Raw genomic sequence first — 24905 nt, 5'->3', positions numbered from 1 at the left:
GCCCGATGCGGGGCTCCATCCCAGGACCCCCGGATCATGACCCAAGCTGAAGGCAGAGGTTTTGACCCACTGAGCCACTCAGGTGCCCTGATTATTATTATTTTTAAGTAAAAATGGATGTATTACCAAACTGCAATTACTTAGAGTATGTCCAGGAAGTGACTAGACAAATTTGCAGTGATCCACAACCAACAGGGAAAAGTTTTCCAGTGCCTACTTCAGCTAAGAAAGCCTTTACAGACTTATTAAATATTAAATGCATTATCAAGAGGGATGCCTGGGTGGCTCAGTCAGTTAAGCATCTGAATTTGGCTCAGGTAATATCCCAGGGTCCTGGAATTGAGCCCTGCACGAAGCCCTGCTTGGAGCCCTACACAGGGATCTGCGCTCAGCGGGGAGTCTGCTTGTCCTTCTGCTCCCCTCACTCCACCCACTTGTGGTGCACACTCTCTCTCACTTTCTCAAATAAATAAATACAGTCTTAAAAAAAAGTAAATAAATGCAGGGGCACCTGGGTGGCTCAGTAGGTTAAGCCTCTGCCTTGGGCCCAGGTCATGATCTCAGGGTCCTGGGTTCGAGTCCCACATCAGGCTCTTTGCTCAGCAGGGAGCCTACTTCCCCTTCTCTCTATGCCTGCCTCTCTGCCTACTTGTGATCTCTCTCTCTTTCTGTGTCAAATAAATAAAATATTAAAAAAATAAATGCATTATCAAGAAATTCAGAGACTTTATGTAGCAATATTTTAAAAACTTGACAGATGTATCTGCTGCCTAACTGGATTAAAGTGCAGTCTTGGTGTGTTCAGCTGAGACAATGTGCTCTGCTACTGTTAAGCCGTAGGACAGTTTCCAGGGTGACTTCTGCATAAGAAAAAGCAAAACAAGCAAGCTTACTAAAATTGTGTGTCTGTGTGCATGTGTCTCTGTGCATGTAATTTGCTCTGTTCCAGGAACAAGATTGTGATTTTGGAATATAAAGGTGAATGATGCAGAAATCCTACTCTCAGGAGGCCCTAGAATTAGCAGAGAAAGACAGGTAAACATGAGTGAGCTGAGGTGTCTTACACATGCCAAATTAGAGGTCTGCATGGTGAATGCATAAAGGAAGAGATTGATTTATTACTTGTTTAATGCCTACTTTGACATCAGAATGAATTCTTTTAAGAACTAGAACTGTGTCCATTTTATTCCCACTTAAATCTTTCATGCATTGCACAAGACCTGGTAGATAGCACTATGTTTCAAGTTAATTTTGAATGAATTTCAGGCAAAGGTGAAGGAATAAGTTGAATGAATGTATTAAACAATTAACTAATGGTGAGTTTTCTCTATGAGAACTTAGGGCATGCGAAAAAAGGTCAGGAAGGATTCTTTGAAAGTGATTAATTGGGAAGAGAGGGAAGACCATCCAGACAGAAGGGGCAGTATAAGTAAATCTGGAAATATGGGAAAGGTCTCAGCCTTTTTTGGAGCAGTCCTGTGAATATGGAAATGTATTTATTTAGGTCAAGAAGTTAAATGTTGTTTTGTGCTAGAGAGCTTGGGCTTTATCGATAGGCAGACCTGTGGGGAATGGACAGGATAAAGATTGCATTTTAGAAAGATCTATAAGCAGTTCATAGGTACTTTTAATGTTCAGTCCCAATAGAAGAATTGGTACCATCTAAGAAAAATTAATTTTGGACAGTAACCCCCACCTTCTCCTGGGGTAGTCTCATCCTAAGCAGTTTTATCCCTTTGTATCCTTAAGAAGAATAAACGGAAAAAAAAAAAAAAAAAAAAAAAAAGAAGAATAAACGGATATTCTACTTTAGAACCATTTGTATGCATTGTTTTTGTCCTGAACTTCTCCAGAGGAGAGGCTGCCACATTCTGTATTCATTTTTTATGACACTTTAGCCTGACTTATCCATAGATGTTTACAACATGTGTGGTCCTTAACGCCTTTTTGAAAAGTTCAGTTTCTTACATCTGGATTACATTTGTTTAATATTGATTAGTAAGTGATTCAGTCTACATGAAAGCACTCTGAAAATTACCACAATTTCAGTGCCTCGCCCGACTCCTTAGAAAAAGCTCAGTCCCAAGCCATTTCCACTGTAAATCCTTCACCTGCTGAAGGTGAGGTTTTCGTCCCAGCTGATGCCTCTGGCCTTGTTAACTGATACCTACGGTGTAATATACAGCTTTCACTTTGAAACTGGATTATATTTATTTCTGCTAACGCAGTTCATTGCATTTGGGAATTCTCTCCATCTCTAGCACAGGAAATATATGCTTAGGAACAGCATGTGGGAAATTGAGATATGTTTTCTTGACCTGAGTTTGAGTTCAGTTTGGGGGCGCATAAGTGTTTCCTTCCTTGGTGGGGGATCGTAAGTGGATACCGGGAAGAATCCTGATGTTTTTCATTATCAGATTCCTTCCTACCTTTTTCCTTCCATTTGTTTTTTTTTTTTTTTTTTCCCTAGGGCAGTTGACCTGAGATCCACACGAAACTGGAATTACACCTGGGATTAAGACTTGGAATTCTTTCTTTTGTGTGTGTGTGTGTGTGTGTGTGTGTGTGTGTGTGTGTTTCTTTTTCCTGTAGGCTGACTGGTTATATTTAAACATGGAAATGATGAGACTCTATGCTCTCTTAAAAGAGGAAAAGGTTGTGTCCTCACTCTTCAGTCCTTTAAAATTTCATTAATGTAAGGAATTTCAAGAAGTTATCTTGTCTATCTGTCTGCATTTATTTAATAATTTGATCAACGGAAAATGAAATGTGTGTGATCTTCAGACTCTTTGTGAGACCACTGGGGTGGATGCTCGGCAAAGGTGAATAGACCCAGCTCCTGACTTCAATCAAATTAAATTCTCATAATAGTAGAAAGAACATGGAAATGCATTATGGAAATTTAATGAGATTTAGCTGGTCCCCTATTGATGGACATTTACAAATTATGGTGCATGATAATTATGTTACAATACTGAGCAGCATTTCAGAAGGGTAATATGTACTAATATGGAAAGCTGTTCATGCATAATTAAGGTACACAAACAACAAAACCAACATGCTGAGCAATAGTGCCCCCTTTGGAACTGAAAAACGGAACAAAACAAAACAAACAAAAAACCCCAGAACGAGTGGATTAGTAGATATATATTTATGTACTTCCCTGGAAAGAATTATTAAAAAAAAAAAAAAAGGAGTGGGGGAGTTAAGAAGAGGTCTTGCGCTCTTTTGAATTTTTAACCTTTGTATAGTTTGAATTTACTACTTTATAATGTTTCTTCTGTTAATGTGTTTATTCATTTTTAGTACCAAAGGGGTGTCTGTACTTTGAGATTATATCTATATTTTTTCTTCTTTGTACCTCTTTCTAAAAGTGCATTGTTACACTGAGCATATAATATATTTCATACAGTACGCAAAGAGCTCTGTCAGAGTCAAGTACAGTGCCATGGAAATACGGAAATATGAGGCAAGATCAGATATGGCCCATCTTGGTCAATAAATAAGATTCTCTTGTTTCTTTATCTTGGAAACCTTTCCCTTAATGGCTTGTCCTCCAACTACAGGAGGGTCCCCAACTGGAATTTGGGTATGTAAGTCCATTGTAGGTAAGCAAGTTGATGCTTTTATGGAAGTGATGATACATTTTACTTTCTTGGTGTCAAAACACTGTGTTCATTCAGCATAGATAATGTTTTAGTCATATTCCTTATAAAATGAACCAAATTTAACCTTCAAAGATATACTCTGTGTCCCATCTACATGAAACATTAACTTTCTCATCTAATTTATTCCCCTTATGGGGCTTGGTTTTTCTTCTAAAAATAATCTCTTCCTATATGAGAAGAATTAGCAGAGAATTATTACAAACACAGAAAAAGACAGTGTTTTAATACATAAAACAGAGAGGGGAACTTGAGATAATTACTTAGGCCATAATATAACTTATCAAAAAATGATTTTCTCTGTCATATGTCCAGGCAAACAGCTATTCTCTGCTTTTATTATCACTGTGGGGCATTTTCCTCTTCTGTAAGGTTGTTCTGCCTTGTAGAGAATTATATTTGAAACTAGTATAAACATTAATCCATTACTGAGGGATAAAATTGGAAATGCACCTGCAAATCACACTTCATTTAAGTTTTATTAACTTTTATTTATTTCTACCTTTTTGGTTTATATTTCTGTGCTCATTTTGGCCTAAATGATAGGAATAAAGATGTGTCTGACACTTGTAAATATAACCCATGTGATTTGTTTTTCTGTTAAAACAAACTGCTATGAGGATGGCAGTGTAAATCATCTTAGGAGAACCTATTTGTTACTTAGCATTCAGTTGTAACTGTAGCCTGTGGGTAGAGAACCATTGTAATCATATTTTAATGAATATTCAGTCTTTTTGTTCCATCCCCAAATTATGAAGTCAGTCATAAGAACTGCTTGAAACTCATTTCCTTTTACCTCCAATGGTAAGGAAGGTAGAAAATAAGCAGTCAGAGAATGTTTGATTAGAAATCCAGAGAACATGATTCTGGGTGTGACTTTGCCACCAGCTACCACAGATTAGCTGACAATTCATTGAATTTTTATTTTCCTTATTGGCAAAATAAAAGGTTTGAATTAAATAAATTTTAAGATCAGATAACAGAGGCTATATGCCTTCCAGTCTATTTCAACTAAGAACTGTCCAAATAACTACAATAAACTTATTATAGTCCACAAAATGTAATTAAATGGTAAACAAGATGCTGGAAAGGAAATGTAACCAAACAGCCCACTTTCTCATACGTAAAAGGCTTTCTAACTCCAAAATATAATAATACTGTGTTATAAGCTTAAAGTAGTGTTTGCCGTGTAAATTGTAATTTAAATTTGGGACTTGCTTGCTCTACATCTACAAAGATGATTGAGATAGAGGTATATAAACATGTACAGAGTTAGAAATGCATACATACATATATGCACACAAAGTCGATCATGTATAGGGCATATGTAAGAGAGAGAAAGTAACAAATCTTTTGCAGACAAATGAGAGGACACTGTGAAACTTTCCTGGATATAACAACAAGTATTTTGGAATTAGTCATGAAAATTAAGGACATGGCTTTTGACACAGAGTTATTTATTTATTTATTTAGTTGAGAGAGAGAGAGAGAGAGAGATTGAAGATGGCTTGCACAGGGAGGGGCAGAGGGAGAAGGAGGGAGAGAATGAATCTTAAACTCCAGCTGGAACCTGGCATGGGGCTCAATTTCATGACCCTGAGATCATGACCTGAGCTGAAATCAAGAGTCAGATGCTTAACCAACTGAGCCACCCAGGCGCCTAACACAGGGTAATTTAGAAAGACACATCTATCATTTTTACATCATTGTTCTTTATTCCAAATCATTATAGACTAATGATGCTTTTTGCATCTGAGAGAAAATGAGGGTTGTCGGTCAGGTATAAGACAGCAGGAAGTTTAAGGATTGTGGAGAATTAAGGCAAATGCTGGAAGTTCTTATTTATTGTTGGAAAGCTACCAGTTTTCAACTTAAGATCTCTATGACCTCGGGTGTTCTAAAAGTATTTCAACTAAATCCTGTCATTATGATCTCATTGATCATATGGTCATTTGCTAAACATTTAATAAAAGCCTGTTTTTAGTTAGACTAGATAAAACTTGGTATTAGTACTTCATGTGCTCATTCACTATCTAGCAGTCAGCATGGGGGGAGTCATGCCTGTGACATGTGATTTTCTACAACTCTATGGTAGTGAATGTGATTTCCGAGCTAGAGGACATTCTGTGTCTATAGTGCTAGAGAATGACATCTATTTTATGCTTTCAAATTACCTATCCATATTCCTATTATGGTATCCACTGAAAGCTGTTAGAAGTTTCCTTTTGCTTGTCTTTCTCCTCTTCTAGGCTGTGACTTCCCTCCCTGAGCAAGGATCCTGATGCGGGGCTTGATCAGAGAACCCCGGGATCATGACCTGAGCCAAAGGCAGATTCTTAAACAACTGAGGCCCCCAGGCGCCCCTTAGTATCATTTTTTAATTCTCTACTATGAAACCGCTTTTTAATGTACAAGGCACCCTGACTATCACAGGAATAGTTCCTTTTTCTTTTTTTAATTGAGAACAGATCCATGTCCACCCATTTAATAGGAAAATAGTTTCTAGATTAAATTTTTATATTTTAACTTAGTGCTTGGAATTCTTTCTTTTTAATTCTTTTATCTCATTCTTTCACTCAGTCCCAGATTTTATTTTATTTTTATTTTATTTTTTTTTAAGATTTTATTTATTTATTTGACAGAGAGACCACAAGCAGGCAGAGAGGCAGGCAGAGAGAGAGGAGGAAGCAGGCTCCCCGAGAGAGCAGAGAGCCGGATGCAGGGCTCGATCCCAGGACCCTGAGATCATGACCTGAGCCGAAGGCAGCGACTCAACCCACTGAGCCACCCAGGTGCCCCCAGTCCCAGATTTTAAAAGCTCACCTCCAATAAACTGCTTCTCTTGTCATTAGCTTATCTTTTCCACTCTGCTTCTCCCACCCTTCACTTTTTGTTTCCTGAAGTAAAATTTATAATCTCTCTGAGGTGAGGAATTTTTAAATTTAGTATTTAAACTACCAGACCTGTAAGTTATGGTAAGAAGAGATATTTTAAAAGACTGTCACCACAATCCATTATAAATACCTGAAGAGTTTAAATAAACTGAATGCTAAAAATTGAAAATATTCACTTCGCTAAGGGACAGCAGGAATTCTATTAATATTTAGAAGCTAAAAGGGTTATCTACTTGTAGAATATGATGTTAGTAAACATTATTAGTGAATCATAAAACCGAAGTCATGTTAAGTTTCTGTTGATTGTGTTTTCTCAGCTCTTGGTTTCAGTGATCTGTTCTTTTGGTTTTTTAGTCTCTATATCATTTATTTCTACACTCATCTTTATTATTCCCTTCTTTCTATTGACTTTATGCTTTGTTTGTTCTATTTATAGCTCCTTGAGGTATAAAGTTAGGTTGTTTGAGATTTTTCTTGCATCTCGAGGTAGGCCTGGATTGCGATATACTCCCATCTTAGAACGAATTTTGCTGAGTCCCAAATATCTTGGACCATCGTGTTTTCATCTTCATTTGTTCCCATGTATTTTTTAAATTACCTCTTTCAATTTTTTTGTTGGCCATTCATTGTGTAGTAGCACGTGATTTAGCTTCCATATACTTGTGTTCTTCCAGATTCTTTCTTGTGATTGATTTCGAGTTTCACACTGTTGTGGCTAGAAAGGAGGCATGATATGATTTCAGTCTGTTTGAATTTATTGAGACTTGTTTTGTGGCCCAACACTTTATCTACTCTGGGGAATGTTTCATGTGCCCTCCACCACTAAACCAGGCTTCCAAGAAATCTTAAAGGGAAATTAGTGGAAAGAAAAGGCCAAAATTTAGTACTCTTAATATGGGTTCAAACTTAAGTAACTATCAACTAAATATAAACTGCTATATGCATTAGATGTTATATATGAACCTCATGGTAGCCATGGTAAAAAACCGTTTTAAAATAGGTTTACAAAAAAGAAAGAGAAAGGAACCCAAGCACAACTTTCAAGAAAGCCATCAAACCACAAGGGAAGAGAAGAATAAATTAAGTTTCAAATAAAAATTAAAAAATTTTACATTAATTGTGCTAGGTAAAATAAGTGGTGTTGTTTTGTTTGTTTAAAACAGCAAATCCTGTAAGCCATAAGGTTATCTTATCGGTTCATGCATTGGTTATTCATGTTGAATACAGTTTGGAAGGCTAGAAATACTGCACCAAGCAAACAAACAGTAATTACTCCTTCATAATTACCATGCAACTTTATCGCCATGCATTGTTATAATTATATTTTAAATACTCTTCATTTTCATGATAGACCATAATGTCTTCTAGCGCATTACAATCTGTGGCTTATAACTGCATCTCACTTCCACAAAGGCCTCTTCTTCATTTAGTCTGTATTTTAACTACTGTGAAAAGAGACTAGACAAAATTAATTGGTAGACAATATAATATTTGTGTGCTACTGAAATTATCTCATTATTCAGAGGATTCATGTTGAACATCTAAGATCTATTCCTACTTCCTCTGTTAAAGAGGCAGTCACAATCCAATCAGTGATGTGTTCAGAAGAATCACCTGAGGATCTGGTTCAAATGCAGAGTTTGATTGGATAGATCTGGGGAAGGGCCCAGATTCTGCATTTCTAACACGTTCCCAAGTGCTCCCAAGTATGGATCCCATTGATGCCTGTCCTTGGACCACACTTTGAGTAGCATCACTTTCAAGTATTATTTATTATTATTTCGCACCTATGTGCAAAATGCTGTTAACAATATGCACACACACGTGTGCACACATGCATATATGCATATATATAAACTTCATTCTTTGTTACAATCACTTTCAAACTCAAGTGTGGACATTAATTGCTACTGTTGAAAGACTTAACACAACAGAAATAGCATTCAACCTAGGAAAGTCAGCCAAGTAAGCACTAGGTAATTCCTCTTTGAAATGAGGTGAAGTAGAGTCAAGGAAGGCTTTCCAAAGAACATGGATTTGAGCTGCATTCTGAAGGCTGATTAATAGTCTGCCAGGTGGAGGTGGTGTACGGGGGAGGCCGAGGAGGGAAAGCTGGGAAGGGAAATTCCAGGCATGAGAAAAGGCATTTAGACATGAGGGGAATTTAGGCCACAGGAGTGGGAGGAGTCTGGCTAAAGATGAGATCAAGGGAACAGATTCTTCTCTTCTAATGTCAGGGTTTGGATTTTATCTTGTAGGTATTTAGAAATCACCTGAGAACTAGAAGATTATATAAATCTTAATTCATCTAAGTCACTGTTTGCTCTTACATACTCAACGAAATCCACCTCCAAACTCCCCAGGAAACTAACAATCATAATTACATGCCTAAATTCAAGGAAAATATTACAGATATTCCATCCTTTTTTAATTACACATTTAAAAATGTGTTTCTGGAATTGTATTTTTTACTTCATTTAATAAAAATTTTGTGACCCTGCTTTCCCATCATAATTATCTTCAAATCAATAAAGTGACAGCAGATATTTCAACATAGCAATGTCAATAAATATAAATAAGTCATTACCAACATCTGTAGTCTAACAACTTATGAAGCAGATCTTCGAATACCAGGTTGGCTAAGATTTGGAACCTCTAAGACACTGTCAAACACAACTCACAAAGGCATCTCAGTTGAAAGTTTCTAAGAAAGTCTTTCCCTATGGCTTTTTAAGTTTCTCTTAGTGTTAAAAATATTGTTTTAAAAGTTCCCTTTTCAATAATGAAAAATTCAAGGTAGGTCTATAAGCCAGAATCTCATAGTCTATGTATAATTGATCCTTAGCAAGCTAAAATATTGTGATTTTTGTTTGATGTAATATTTTGTTTGATGTAATATTTGTTTCAAAGAAGCTTCTATAAAATTTCTCTGTGCCGGTAGGTAGAAGAAATCCTAAAGCTAATGATTCATTCTAAGTCTTTCTTTTCTTGTCAGTGCTGTCCCCCTGATTCCAGTGTCCAAGAGTTCACCAAGAAAGTCTTTAAATATATGTGTGTGTGTGTGTGTGTGTCTGTGTGTGTGTATACATGTCAAAGAGACACATTTTGGGGTGGTGAATTTTGCTTGCCTACAATGTGTAGATAGCATTGTACTTAGCTTAGTAGTAAAATACAGATTTGCTGGATTTAAATAGCCAATAGATCTCTAGCAATTAAGTAACAAAAAATAGTAGTAAGAATAATTTTTTGAAAACAGCAGAAAAAGGAACAGGGAGCATTCAGGGTAGGCAATGCAGTGTTAAGATACATAAGAGAACATGACTTGTATCCTACTCAGAATATTAGAAGTCAAACTTTGGTGAAGATTCAGGAGGGGAACGTGGCCGGAAGGTCCAACGACAAGCTGCAGTCAGCAAGAACCATCTTGGAAATGCAGATCCTCTCAATGAGCAAATCTTTTCACTGTTCAATTGCAATGAGTCAGTTGCACTTGCACTGAGTCAGTTGCAAGTTCTGTGGCCAAACCAGCCATGGAGTTAGAGTGGGACAGAACTGAGGAACAATAAACCCAGTTGATTGAACACTCTGAACTCTGACTCTGCCAAGTAACTAGGTTTTACAGCTGATGTATGGGCAGTGGCTAATAAAGATGCTAGGCAATAATGATAGTTGTGGCTAATGTGGATTTAATAATCATTTATGTACGATACACTGTTTTAAACCCTTTTCACACATGAATTTATTTAATCCTCACAACAGCTGTCTGAGGTAGGTGATGTTATTATCCTCAACTCATACATGAAGAAAATGAGTCACAGAAATATTAAAAAAAATTTAAAAGGTGTCTGGTGTCTTGTAGTTAGTAAGTCAGGGAGCCAGGAAGCAGACTGCTAGACACCGAAATGCACCCAAACTAAGTGTCAGAGCCTACAGAAACAAGGAACGACCTCAAGCAAAGTCATTATCGTATCCTAGACTATTAGAATCAGTTTATTATGTTCTCTAAAAGAATCTGTTTTAGGAGACAATAAAGAGAATCCTGCCTCAGATAGTAGAAAGTATGACTCATGAAAGTTATTATCCCAAGAAACATAAAAGGTAGAATCTACATTTTTTTAACAGTAGGAAATTTAAGATATTTCTAGATTTATTTGCCTTTTGTGAGAAATTTGTACTATTGCCAGTTATAAACTCACATGTCGGCATGACCATCCCATTCGAATGAGTGAATATACCTTGAATTTTTAAAATATCAAGAGAGAAAATATCCTATAGTGAGGAATGATGACATATGTATGATGATATATATGATATATATATAATCATTCCTCACTATAGGCACATACTTATATATGCTTTTGGAGTCTCACAGGAAATTTTCTTTAGCGTAGAGTTTCAGGATCCTTGATTGCATTTATCCTTTCAGTTCTTCATCTGGAGAAAGAATTTAGACTACTTCAGTGTGATGGCAGCTCCTGTCTGCAGACACTTCATGATTCAGCCTTTCCTTTGTGTGATTTCTGTGGCTTCACCAAAGTCACTGAAGTTGGAGGCTCCCAAAAGCAGAGAGTTGGGAAGCACTTGTGCTCTGTGAGGAATGACATTGGTTGAGTTATGTGCCAGGATGAGTTACATATTCCCACATGCCTCCTCCATAGGGAGGCAAGACATTTTATATTTCATTCCACCTAGCCAATTCCGACCTTCTGTCTGTTTGAGTCAGTATTTCCTTCAATATTGGTCAATAGAATTCTGCTGCTAATAAAGAATAAAAGGGTTGAGTAAATACTACTGCCACTTAAAGCTAACTGATTTTCAAATATTTATTTGTGGTTACCCACTCATTTCTTTTTCCACTATTGATTTTGGAGACAATTGAAAATCTCATGAATTCCATAATCTTTTTTTTTTCTTTTGCATTATCCAGGTTAGTGAACATAAGCAACCTTGCTGGAGTGGATATGGGGAGGAATAGGTGTTGGGGAAAACGATAGCAGTTATCTATTAAGGTTATAATATTACGTGTCAATTGCAAAATTTTAGTGATATGAAACAATGAAGATTCATTTAGCTTACATGTTTGTGGGATCATCTTTATTGAACTCACCTGGTCTGTGGTCAACTGCATGTTTATCTGTGTATCTCTGATGATTTTAGTTGAGCTCACTCACATGTCAGGGTCGTAGTCATTGGATGATCTACTTTGGCCTTGGCTCTGATAGTAGGGATGACTCCTCTACTCTTGTATCTCATCCTTCCACAGGCTGGGCTGAGTATATTCATGTGGCTCTGCAGAGAAGCAAAAGAAGCAAAACTCAATGCTTAAAAACACTTCAGTGTTCTGCTTGTGCCTCATTTGCTAACATCTCATTGGCTAGAGCAGTTCACATGGGATCAGACCAAGATTCGGAGAGCTCAACAATACTGCATGGCAAAAGGCAAAGATAGAAGGAGGGATAAAGAATTAAAATAATTTTCCTTCTACCTTTCTAAGTTCTTGGCTAAGGCCCCCCACCCCCCAATAAAAACATATGAACAGAAGAAAAAAACAAACAAACAGAAGTTTAATAACATATATGCCTCTTGTATGGAGATACCCAGGAAAACCTAGTAACTCCCTGAAATAGCCCCAGTCACCATCTTCAGTATGGTCTTCAGCTGAAGACAAAAGGTGTTGGGGAGGGAGCAGGGAGGCCAGTTAGAGGAGATTACCAAAAAAAGCACAGTAAACAAGGGTAAGGTTGTTGCATAGATTTAAGTCCTCTTTTCTTTACTGATAGATAAAAATTTCTTGAGATTTAGAGTATTCTTTTCTTCCAGATACAAAAAGGGAGATACTGTTACAAATAGAGATTTCCCTTATAAGTGTAAATGTCTCTAACAAAAAGGTAACTTCTGGTCAGTTTTCAGAGCTTTTCCTCTATCTGTTGTTTCTTAAAAATAATCAGGCTAAATTAATCCTTATGCCAAAGAGTTATATTTTTGAGGGGTATGTTTTGTTCCTCTTTAACCATTAATACAATCAATCTTCAGAAGAACACATTTTCCCAGGGGGTTGGGAGAGGGAGGGGTTGACTTTAATTTTCAGATTATAAACTTACAAATCAATATTTGTTTTATCCAAGCAAATAATAGCAAAAAAATCCTCCTAGCCATTTAAGACATTGACCAAGTTTTTAAAACCATATGGCTTTCTTTTTATTCATTCATTTTTAAATATATTTGTGGTAATCACAAGCAGCAATTTTTTTTAGTCAAGTAGGGATGTGGAGGGGGCATCAGTTCTCAAAGAATAAATTTCTCCTTGTTGTGTTTTAAAAGATTATCAAATAAGTTAACTTAAGTCACCCAGGACCACATTTCCCCCCAGTCCAGGATTCTTTTCTTAGAGCCATATCCTTCGACTATATTTTATCATGTGGGCTCATTTGATATTCAAATAATTGATCTCCCTGAGATACTGACTAGATTTCACTGGGAAATTGGAGAGAAAGGGGTTCAGTAGACAATCAACTTCTAGCCGTTTTGAAATTGCAGAGGTTAATGAGAAAAAAAACTGATTTGGTTGTAATTAGCAAAATGGCTCCCTTTTTAGAAGGCAACTCCTAAGGATCTCTTTCCAAAATAGAACCCTACAGTTTCTACTGTGAAAACATAGTTACTTTGAGGGGGAAATATTTATCTACACACAAATACTGGTTATGAATATGTTTCTAATATGAAAAAGCAAAATTCAATGGGTACTTTTTAAAGATCTTATTGGCTTTATTCAAGGATTTGTGAGTCCAGCAGCCTCTCCTCTAACAGGTAGAGAGGAGCTCTGAGAACCTGTGCAGATGGGAGGCTTCTGCAGAAGAGAGTGGGAATAAGAAAGTTATAGTGGCAAAAATTGGATTGGTTGTGGCGAAGTCCCTTTTCTTTAGGGATGGCAGGGGTCTATCAGGTCAATTACCTCACTAATGCTTATCAGTGACTCCTGATTGATTGGTTTAAAATTCCATTTCTGGGAGAGCCAAAACTATAATTAAGTTAGGTCTCGGTTTGGTGACATGGAGCTTAGCCTAAGTGACTCCATTTTGGACGCATCATCTGGTTTTTAGCATTGATATAACAGGAAGGAGTCAACATTCCCCTCTTTATTTTTAAGGCAAGTTCACATTCTGCTTCAACTGATTTTTTTTTCAACAATATTTTTTGTATTATTTTATGGTCTGCCAGTACTTTTTTGAAGCCCAGTTAGATAGAATAGCAGCCGACATAATTGAGACTAAAAGGGGGCCAACTATCTCTCCAGAAGCAAGAAAACTTCAAAACATAGGCATTACAAAGCACTACTGTGACTCAAAAATCACTTGTTTTTAGGGGTATTTGCTAATATAGAATTGGTTTCTTATCTTCCCAGCCCCTAGTGAGCCTTTACTGTGCAAATTCGCTGATGGAGGACAAAAGAAGCGACAGAATCAAAGCAAATACACCCAGAATGGAAGGCCTTGGCCCAGAGAAGGAGAGGTGAGTCCTGACTGACTTTTGCTCAGAAACATAGCAGTAGACATCCCTCAGAAGGGTGGCAAGACAGACATTTGGGACCCTGATGAATTCGAGTCCTGTAGAAAATTACATGGCTTTGAAGGGGACAAATGAGTAGGCCTATGTTAATGTGCTCAAGATAAAATGACTTGAGGAGGAGTGTAGGACTTCAAAATTGACCTCAGTTCTATTCTATAATAAATTCTCTGTCTTTAACCAAATCTTAACCCAATATACACTCACTGAAAGAATTGATCCTTAATTGTGGGTAGCTATATTTTCAGTGAAATCAATAGTGAAATCAATGTTTGTGTTTGGGAAAAAACACAAATTTAGATTTATTTTATTCTACCTTTGAGATAGTCTACTTGCTCATATATGTGTATGTATGCATTTTCCCATTTGTTCATAAATGTGTTGATATGTATTTTATATATATATATATTCGTATAAAATATGACATTTTCTGTTGGTCAAGAAAGAGGGAAAAAAGTTCATATACACAGGATTTTGTTTTTCACAATAAAAAAAGGCATTGAGCAGTTAATTATCCATTTACACTCTTAACACAAAGAAGTAGAAAAGCAAGCTTATGTATCCAATGACCCTTCGGAATGATTTCCTTTTGGTTATTTTTATTGTAAGAAGACAAGGAAAAGGTATCTGGGCTTCTAAGAGGTCTTTTTATTCTTTGTGAAATGGAATAGAGTTGCTTGAATGACTTGAATAAATGCTATTTTGTACCAAAGCCATAATTTCAACAGAAGAGCTTTATTTTGTATTTCTATTCAAAGCACCTACTTCATCCATTTCTCATTTAAGAGGCATCCCACTCGATGCAGCATTGACAGTTGTAAGGAAGGAAGAGGGTGGGGATTTTCTCACCAAAACCTTTAGCCAGTTTTTAGTTTCTAACACTGTTGTCTGTTTTGAGTATTTCCATGCAGGTCTCAAAACCTCTCTTAAAGTATATAGTTATGTTCAAGTATTGTATAATCTATAACTCATTATTTTAAGACATAAAGAAGAGAATCACCACTGAACACTTGAAACTAATGAAAAAGGAATGTTTGGATACTTCAACTATAGAAAGGCTATCTGTGTTATGTTAAAAAAAGGAAGGGGAAATGGAATGACCCCTGTGTTTTAGGTAGAGGTTAGTGACCAACAATTAGCCCCATTGCCTCCAAAAGACAGCTGATTTCTGACAGCACTCATTATGACATCCATCCCATATCAAATATCTGTAGTCTAGAAAGACTCATTTGATCTTTTAAAATGCTATTGGGTCAAATGCTCACTGGTGAGAGAGATTTCTGGATCCTAAACCATCACCAAGAAGCCTTGACAGTCAATTAGTTGACTTGGCAGTGATGACCAAAACCCCAGTTCCTGTCCCCATAAGAACCTGAGTTATCATATCCACAAAAGGGATGCCAGCTTCAGCAAGACACTGTACTTGAATCTACATTTCTTAGGAACTGAACCAATAAACATGAGAAATGTAGACAGAGCTGCCACTTTGCTACCTCATATAAATCTAAGGCTTTAAGGTTGATGTCATGGTAAAGAACATGTATACTATTGCCACGGAAGCATTGTGGAGTCAAGTTTAACACCCAGAGCATCTTGTAGTTTAAATATAGGTTTTAAATATATATTCCTAGTCTCTGTTTTCAAAAGTTGCTGTTTAAGAGTTCTACATTTTCCTATTGAACTGTGAAAATCAAGGGACCTTCATAAATTTATCTGTGACCCATAAAAATGTATTCCAAGTGTGTAGACACATTCAGAGGAAAGAAATTAGGAAAACAAGTAGCATGCACTAAACATATGCTTGTCAGCTTGATTTTGAGATAAGCATGTTAATTTTTACATCTTGATTGTGGTCTTAAGTGTAGACACTCTGAATGTTGCATAATTTTGTGTGTCCATCATAATATATATTTTTGCTTCTATTCCCCTTGCTTTGTGATTGCTAGAGTAAATTATGTCAGCATGGTTGATAAAGTATGGCATAATGCAAATTATTCCTATGTAGGCAATATTTAATTAATTTTTATATACCAGGAAATTCTAATTACTGTATTTCATCATTTCTAAAACACATGTTTTCATGGTTGTTTTTTGACATTTTAACACTACTGAAATTGGTTCTCCTTTTATAAGCAATGGCATTATTACAAGACAATTTGCATTTGCTCCTATTAGTCACCTGGGGACACTACCTACATTTTCTGTTTAAGGTCTTTGACCACACTGGCTGCATGAATGGAAACACTAACGAAAGCAGAGACCATGGGTCAGATTCTCAGGAGAGATTTTCTCTGTGCCCTTCCTTCACGCAGTATTAAGACTGAGACATGGATATTCCCTTGAAGTCCATTTCTGATGGATGGTCTTGTTTTCCATTTTCTTTGTAGCCCTTTGGCATCCCAACTCTAGAAGATCATTTTGGGTGTTTTTTACTTGTTTGTTTGCTTGTTGGTTTTCATTTTGTTTTCTTTTTTGCTTTTTGGGTTTTTTTGTTTTGTTTTGTTTTTGTTTTTATTTTGTTGTTATATAAAGTAATGGTAAACCTTTGAATCACTGTTGACTTAGATAGAAGGTAAGATGATAATTTCTATTCTGATGCTTCAGTATTTGGGATAATACTACAGAATGAGGCTCATGTTTTCTCTACCTCTCCCATGAAAGTCAGGTAAAAAAAAAAAAAAAAGATAGAAAGTTTTTCTCCTGAAACATTTAAGTATCTTAGAAGTATTGGGCACCTGGGTGGCTCAGTGGTTTAAGCCTTTGCCTTCGGCTCAGGTCATGATCTCAGGGTCCTGGGACCCAGTCTTGCATCGGGCTCTCTGCTCCGCAGGAAGCCTGCTTCCTCCTCTCTGCCTGCCTCTCTGCCTACCTGTGATCTCTCTCTGTCAAATAAATAAATAAAATCTTTAAAACAAACAAAGAAGTACCTACACATGACAATTGATAAGCTAATTAAAATTTTAATTTATTATGTAAAGCTATTTTCTTCTGAGTGTCATTTTGATAACAGTTCTTTTAACATAGTGAAATATATTTCTTTACCCCCCCCCAAAAAAAAATCCAGTACTGAAAACTTTATACACATAAAGTAGTGTAAATTAGTAAGGTTCTGAAATACAAATATATGCTGCTGGACATATTTTTGCATAAGTGAAATACACAGGGATATTTTAAAGTCATTAACTAATCCCTCAAGTGACAACCAAAACTCTAAGTAGAGCAATCAGGGATTGGGGCTGTTAGGCCTCTCTTTTCCAGTGCTCTACAGTTCTCATCATTTCATTTCTTGATGCAGCAATCCACAAACTCTTTGGTCTCTGTATCTTTTTATCTTCTTAGTTCATCAAAAAACAATAAAGCCATCCCATGTTAACAAAAATATTTTTATGGAAAAATTGTATCTTTCAAAGATAATTTTTTGATAATAGCACTCTTTTACATTTTTGCAAATCACCTGAATGTCTGACTTAATAAAAGATGACCAGATTTGTATATCTGCATCAGCATTCAACCTGGTGCAATATTCTGTTTGGTTTAATTATATGAAGAAAATCTAACTCCACATAAACATGCCATTGGAAAAGGGAGGACCTATGGATCTCCTAAAAATATCTCAAGAACCCTCGGGTATCCTTAGACCACACTTTGAGAACCACTATCCTAGAGATGCTTGAGCCAAGCATAGGGCTCATATTCAACTTCCATATACCAGGAAAACCACTCTGCTTGTTAAAATAGTAAAACATACTTCTTTCATTATGTAAACAACTGCTGACACTAGTCCATCAGTGTGACCCCTCCACTCCTTCCATTATGATGCCTCCTGCAGGACCTCTTATGATCTCACAAGAATGGAGTGCTGGCTGGCACACCAGGAGTTTCCCAGGATGCTACTCCAGCATTTACATTCTGATTGGCCAGTGCTTCTGTCATAATGGTGATGCAATGTTTTTATTGTCACCCTTACCTCAGAAATGGTTTCACTTTATCATCACTATGACTTTCAAGAAATGCAGTGGCTAGATATCCCATTACAGCTGAGGCCATAGTCTTTACTTCAGGCAGAATGTTTCCCAAATTGATCTTGTTAGTGCTCTCCCAAATGACTGGTCTGGAATCGGGAATAGAATCTGGAATCAGCAATCAAAAATATATCAGGAGTCACAGGAATAAAAGACATGGCATAAAGAAAGTAGTTTGTGGTATTGTAATGGGGCTGTTGGTGACAGATTGGAGCTACATGTGTGGTGAGCATAGAACAATGTATAGACTTGCCAAATCACTGTGTTGTACACCTGAAACTAATACAACATTATGTGTCAACTCTACTTAAATAAAAAATTAAAAACAAGCAAATGAGCAAATATATATAATTTCAATAATCTATATAATTATACACATACACATAATATCAGGAACATGAAGAACTCCTGTTCCTTCTTCTTATATTTCCAAAGAATGTTTGGAATGACTAGCAGAAAGCCACCAAATTTTTTGGTACCCAAATAATTTGCACAGCTGATCAAAAGCATTCAATTATGTTGTAAAGATCAATGGCTTAAATCAAAAGATGGATGTTTCTACTACAATGATTAGAGTTACTCAAACCTTGAAATTACTTTATGTTGACATTTGTTGTGACTAGTCTCTAGATTTCCTTCAGAATTTTCAAATATAACTAAATGCTAAGTGTCAAATTACAGAAGATGGTAATATTTCACCAAGTTTTCATGCTAGGACATTATCCTTAAATAGTCCAAATATCATAAACACACTATTTTTCACTGGCTTCGAAACTCTAGTCTAGCCTTCATAGATCTTCCCAAGCCCTATAGTAACTGAGTCAGTAAATGTCATTGATAACAATTGCTTTGGGAAGTGTACCTCCAAGAAATAGTATTTTGGCTATGGACACAAACAAGAGACAAGGCAATTAAACAAGAAGTAGCCTGAGAAACAAATCAGAGGATCATAGGGGAAGGGAGGGAAAAGTGAAAAAGATGAAACCAGAGAAGGAGACAAACCATAAGAGACTCTTAACCTCAGGAAACAAACTGAGGGTTACTGGAAAGGGGCTGGGGAAGGATGGGGTGGCTAGAAGATCGACATTGAGGAGGGTATGTGCTATTGTGAGAAAATAAATAAACAAACAAATAAATATTAAAAAAAAGAAGTAACCCAACAAAGTAGTCAAGTACTTCACATGTCTAGTAAAGAAATGCCAAAATTTTATTATAAAACTAAAAGCAATAAAATGGTGTTTCTTGCTTTTATCTATCTTACAGTTCTCTGCTAGAGTCAATTTCAAAACAATTAGCAATAACAAATATGTTCTATGTGATGCTCTGAAGATACTTTTCCTTACTGTGGAAATGAAACATTTAATGAAATTGTCTTCACAATCTAGATATGGAGATGAATTAAGGGAGCTAAAATAATATTGTTAACAATCAGCACTCAGGTTCCTAGGAATAGTTTACAAGGTTATTTTGGGGGAGAAAATGAAGTAAGCTTTTTGGGGGATGCATTCTAGGAATACTAAGGAATACTATTCCTGAATGAGGAGCAAGTTTTAGAGGAAACGTGATGATATATCTCAAAGACGTTTTGTTTGAGTGCATTTCTATTTGCAAACTTTGGGTACAGGGATATAGTATATGCATTTCCTAATACCAGCAGGTACCATTCACACAAACCAGATGTAATTGTGTTCCTTACAGTAGTGAAATCCTGTGACTCTGCCTGAATATGTTTGAAATCTTTTAAGAGGTATAGTAAACTGAAGAATATACTTTAATTTCCTTAAATTAGGTCTCATTAAGATGCCCACAAAATCCAATTTTACTGAGCTAAGTTTATAAGTTTTTTTTTTTTTAAGATTTTATTTATTTATTTGACAGACAGAGATCACAAGTAGGCAGAGAGGCAGGCAGAGAGAGAGAGAGGAGAAAGCAGGCTCCCTGCGGAGCAGAGAGCCCAATGTGGGGCCTGATCCCAGGACCCTGGGATCATGACCTGAGCCAAAGGCAGAGGCTTTAACCCACTGAGCCACCCAGGCGCCCTAAGTTTATCAGTTTTATCACAGCCAACTAAAGTTATGTGATCTGTTATGACCCAGATTATCTATAACCCAGATAATATGTTGTCTATTTTCATACCTGAAATCAACTCGTTTTCAGTGATGGATGAAAATTTCCCCTGTGCTTTAAAGTTTTATAACTCTTGTCCATTCACAGCTACTATTAATAAAAATTCTCTCTAGTGCCAGTAAGTGAATGAAAGCCTGCAAAGATAAGGTGGGAGAATGGGATTTCTCATACTGTGACGAAGTCCATAGCCGAGAGCAGACAAAGTTGATAAACCTGATTCCAAACATCCAGCCTCCTCCTCATACTGCCTCAAGGTAGTAGGAGTAATTATTCATTCTGACTAAATCCATTTATGATAGAGACAAAGATGCCTTTTTTAGATTTCTAAGTAGATAGCCATCCATAACAAAAGTTACATCCTATATTCCCACTCAAGATAAACGTTTCCTTTGAGATCCATATCTAAATTTTTATGTTTGCTTTTGTTTTTATTTTTCTGAAAGAAAGTGAGTACACACAGAATTCATCATAATTCTGAATTTCAGCTGTGTCTCCATCACCATAATCACCACTACTCTTGTCAAAAGGCGTTTGCTCCTTCCATGACTTGTACTTTATGCTGTGTCCCCAGGACATAATGAGGTATAAGGAAGACCCCTTGCCCTGAATGTATATTAGAACTGTACTGTTGGGACGCCTGGGTGGCTCAGTGGCTTAAGCCTCTGCCTTCGGCTCAGGTCATGGTCCCAGGGTCCTGGGATCGAGCCCTGCATCTGGCTCTCTGCTCAGCAGGGAGCCTGCTTCCCCCCTCTCCCTCTGCCTGCCTCTCTGCCTACTTGTGATCTCTCTCTCTGTCAAAAAAATAAAATCTTAAAAAAATAATAATAAAACTTTAAAAAGAACTGTACTGTTACCATGAGAACCCCTCTATCTCCTTATGTTTCCTATTTGCTTTCTCACTTTCTCAATATATGACTCCTTTTAGCAGAAATTATCTTTTAAAGAGAAGCATTCTGTTAGAAATAGATTTTTAAAATAAAAGGAGCAGTTTAAACAAAAAACATTCAGTCAGTCAATGAGCACTTACTGAGTGTACCCTATGTGAGAGGACACACAGGTCTGGACATAATGGACATGACATAAACATACACACAGATTCCCCCATCCCTTTGGAACCTAAAATGGCAAAGATCTTCCCTGCCTGTAAAGTACACAATTAAACATTGGGTAGAATATAATTTAGTACCACGGAAGTACAATCACTGACTATAACTAGCTCTATCCCCTTACACTACAGTGAAAGAAAACCAAAGCCAGAATAAAAATATAAAAATAACAAAAGTAGCAGCCACAAGAATGTCAGTGCACACTTGTCTTGTTACTATTAACTGTTTGATTGATTATGTGTTTGCTTTTTGGTGTAGGTAACTGAGAAACTGACTTATATGCATTTACAAACCAGAAAAATTACCCCAGAGTTGAAAAGTTCCACCTCCTTACTTGTCCAGTAAATGCCCCTATACCCCTGGGTACGGAATGGCACAGAGAGAATAATATTTAGAGGAGCAACTGGAGCTTGGGTGTGATAGAGTCAATCTTGTGTCCTTCTCTCTAGTGCACCTAGTGAGAATAATAATTCTTTCTGAATTTTAAGGATTCATGTGTGTCAGCATCTGTGATGTGCTCAGTATTCTTTGCTATTCTTCATATTTTACCAGACAGTCTGCCTTTGTGGTTAGGGGGCAAACTTGAGCATTTCAACCACAAATCCACAGCCTTTGAGCTGGGTGACAAAACTCATGGTTAAAAATGCATATTTGGTGATTGGGAGGGTTAAATGAAGTGGTGAGGGTAAAGCCCTGAGCATAGCTCCTGGAAAATTAGAATCACTTCAGTATTAGCTATTATTATCACTCTCATAATATCATCAACACAACTCAGGACTTTTTAATCTGAAAGCCAGCTTTTCTGTATGTTTCTTATGACTCAAATGCTTGAGTCCTTGGTTTCCAATTTCATGTCATGTCTACTTATTTTCCAAATGGGGATTATTTTTAATTGATACAACATTCATTTGAAAGGAAATCTGCTACCAATATCATTTTTCCAACTGTATTTTGACTTATTTAATAAAATATTTTATAAAACAAGTAGAAATTAATTTATTTTCCCTTTGACCCACATTTTATTAAGGCTTTTAAAAGATCACATTCCAAATCATCACCTGCATTCCAAACACTATTTAGCATTGAACCGTTAGGTGGTGTTCAAATTTCTAGCCACTTTTCTCTTGAAGGTCATGTAATCATAAAAGCCAGGAGCTGTCAAGGTGAGAGGGACTTAGATGGAGAAAAAAAGAAAGAAAGGTAAAAGAAAATATGGACTATTGCTAGATACCAAGGAAAAAATTGAGCCACTGTGGAGAACTGTGGAATTACATAGTTGATGTTTTTCAAGAGAAGGAAAATGAATTATTAACCTACCTATTCTGGCACATAATAGCAATTAATTTTGGATATAGAAGGTGCTTCTATATCTCTGTGGCCGTGAAAAGTATTCCTTATGCACAAGGATTTTCTAGTATCATTCAAAGCAATTATCTCTTACAAAGAAACATGCCAATGCCACAACAGGTGACCTACTGGATTTAACAAAGAGTTGGGAAACAGGAATTTTCTTGTACATTTTATGGCTTCAGAGTGCTGAATGTCAATGATTGTTAACTTTCCATATTCTAATCTATTTCAAGAGTATTATTACCAAATTCTTTTGTGAAAGGAATTTTTAGAATTCTCATAAATAGTAGCACTAATCCCATTTATAAAATTGCCTTTCATTTACTCAAAGACTCAGACTCATGAAATTGTCATTTGAAAGAAGATACAGTTGAGGGGCTCCTGGGTGGTTCAATCAGTTGAGCGTCCAACTCTTGGTTTTGGCTCAGGTCATGATCTCAGGGTCATCAAAGTGAGCCTCTTGTTGGTCTCTGCACTGGGCATGAAGCCTGCTTAAGATGCTCTCTCTCCCTCTCCCTCTCCTCCTCCCGGCAACTCTCCCTCCCTCCACTCCATCAAATAAATAAATGAATATTTTTTAAAAAATCAGTTGACTGCCATTATTCATGGGCTCCATATTTGCAAGTTTACCTACTTGCTAAAATTTATTTGTAACCCAGAATTAATACTCATGGTGTTTTCATGATCATTTGTGAAAAGCATTAAAAAGTTTGTGTCAGCTGGGGATTAAAGAGTAAAGTTACTGTGATGAGAACTGAGTAAAATATGATTATTGAATCACTATATTTTATACCTGAATAAGATAACACTGTGTGTTAACTCTACTGAAATTCAAATAATAAACTTAAAAAAGTCTGAGTCACCAAGCACACACAGTCCCAGATGAAGTTGAACAAGAGATGTTCTCTGCCTTATTTTGTCAACTCTTACCCTTTTAATAAGAGTTCTTTTCTTGCTTTATTTAGGATCACATTTTTTGCATGTTTGTGTTTTCATTGGTGATTTCACTGTTTAAAAGGGCCCTCAAGTGTAGTGCTGAAGTAATGTCTAGTGTTTCTAAGTGCAGGAAATCCATGATGTGTCTAATGGAGACAATATGAAAAAAAAATGGAGATAAGCTTTGTTTAAGCATGACTTCCAGTGCTGTTGGCTTTGAGTTCATTGTTGCTGAGTCAAAAATATTTATTTAATAAGGTGTCCTTAGACAAAAACACAACTAAAACAAGGTTGTATATTAATTAGTTGATGAAAATGTTGTGAACAGAGGCTTGTAGGAAACTAACACTGTATTTACTCTAGAGACAATGAGTTGTATTCATAATTCGGTGTTTATGGTGACTTTATAGAATATAATTGCTGCTAATAACAAGAATCAATTGTATCTTGTTTTATGATTGTTATTAAGTGAAAGCCAGTTACTGGTTAAGTTTATGTCTCTTCCACTGACGTAAAAAGCAATGTGCGAAAGTGTCAAAAATAACGGTACCAATGCATGCAGCCAACTGTCTTTATTTAACGGTCTTTATTTGGAGAATTTTGTTAGAGTCAGTTGTCAGTTGTTATCAATAAAGACAATAGATTTACTCCACTCAACCAAAAAGTGTAAAATTTTAAGGAATTTAGAAAAAGCTCTGATCCTATTTTCATGAATTGAATGAGTCCATGAGTGACCAGTGGCTTGTAATTACTCTGTAAAGATCACTAAACATTTGATGCAGTGTAAAGCTTCATATATCTTCCTTAGCTTAGTCATCAGCCTAACACATTGAATTATTTCTATTGTCACTTAAAAAATTCTTATTTACCCACCTACCTGCATCAGAGGAGAAAGCTATATCGGCTCTTTACTTTATAAATCCAAATGATTCACATTTATATGGTAAATATTTGATCTTGAAGAGCACATAGATGGCTATAGAAGTAATAGCAAAAAGGTTGCATAAAATCTGGAGGAAAAATGTTATCCCTATGGTCACCATTTATGAAGAATACTCCGAACAGAATATTTTGTTGAGTTTATGAAAACATTGGCTGTCACTAGCTGTTACCAATGCTGCTGTATAGCACACACTTTGAGAATTCTTATCAGCGAGGAAGACAAGACACAACTTAACCATGTGTCCCTTTTACCTTCAGTTGGCTCTGTTTGGAATAGCACACCCAGCTCACAAACCCTTT

The 24905-nt window shown here is 36.4% G+C and overlaps 1 protein-coding gene across 1 annotated transcript in view; it reads left to right on the top strand.

Annotated features, from left to right (window-relative positions):
* LOC111154952 (RNA binding motif single stranded interacting protein 3) overlaps positions 1–24905 on the top strand; it is a gene marked incomplete at its 3' end in the record, with an annotated part of 1272548 nt that overhangs the window by 1179204 nt on the left and 68439 nt on the right. Inside the window, exon 9 of the mRNA XM_022514916.1 lies at positions 13962–14068. Coding sequence (XP_022370624.1) covers positions 13962–14068 — 107 coding nt within the window. The remainder of the gene's footprint in view (positions 1–13961; positions 14069–24905) is intronic.

The sequence above is a fragment of the Enhydra lutris genome, unplaced genomic scaffold (assembly GCF_002288905.1).
Source record: "Enhydra lutris kenyoni isolate GAN:26980312 unplaced genomic scaffold, ASM228890v2 scaffoldscaffold39, whole genome shotgun sequence".
NCBI classification, from domain to species: Eukaryota; Metazoa; Chordata; class Mammalia; order Carnivora; family Mustelidae; genus Enhydra; species Enhydra lutris.
This window is presented reverse-complemented; position numbering and strand designations above follow the sequence as displayed.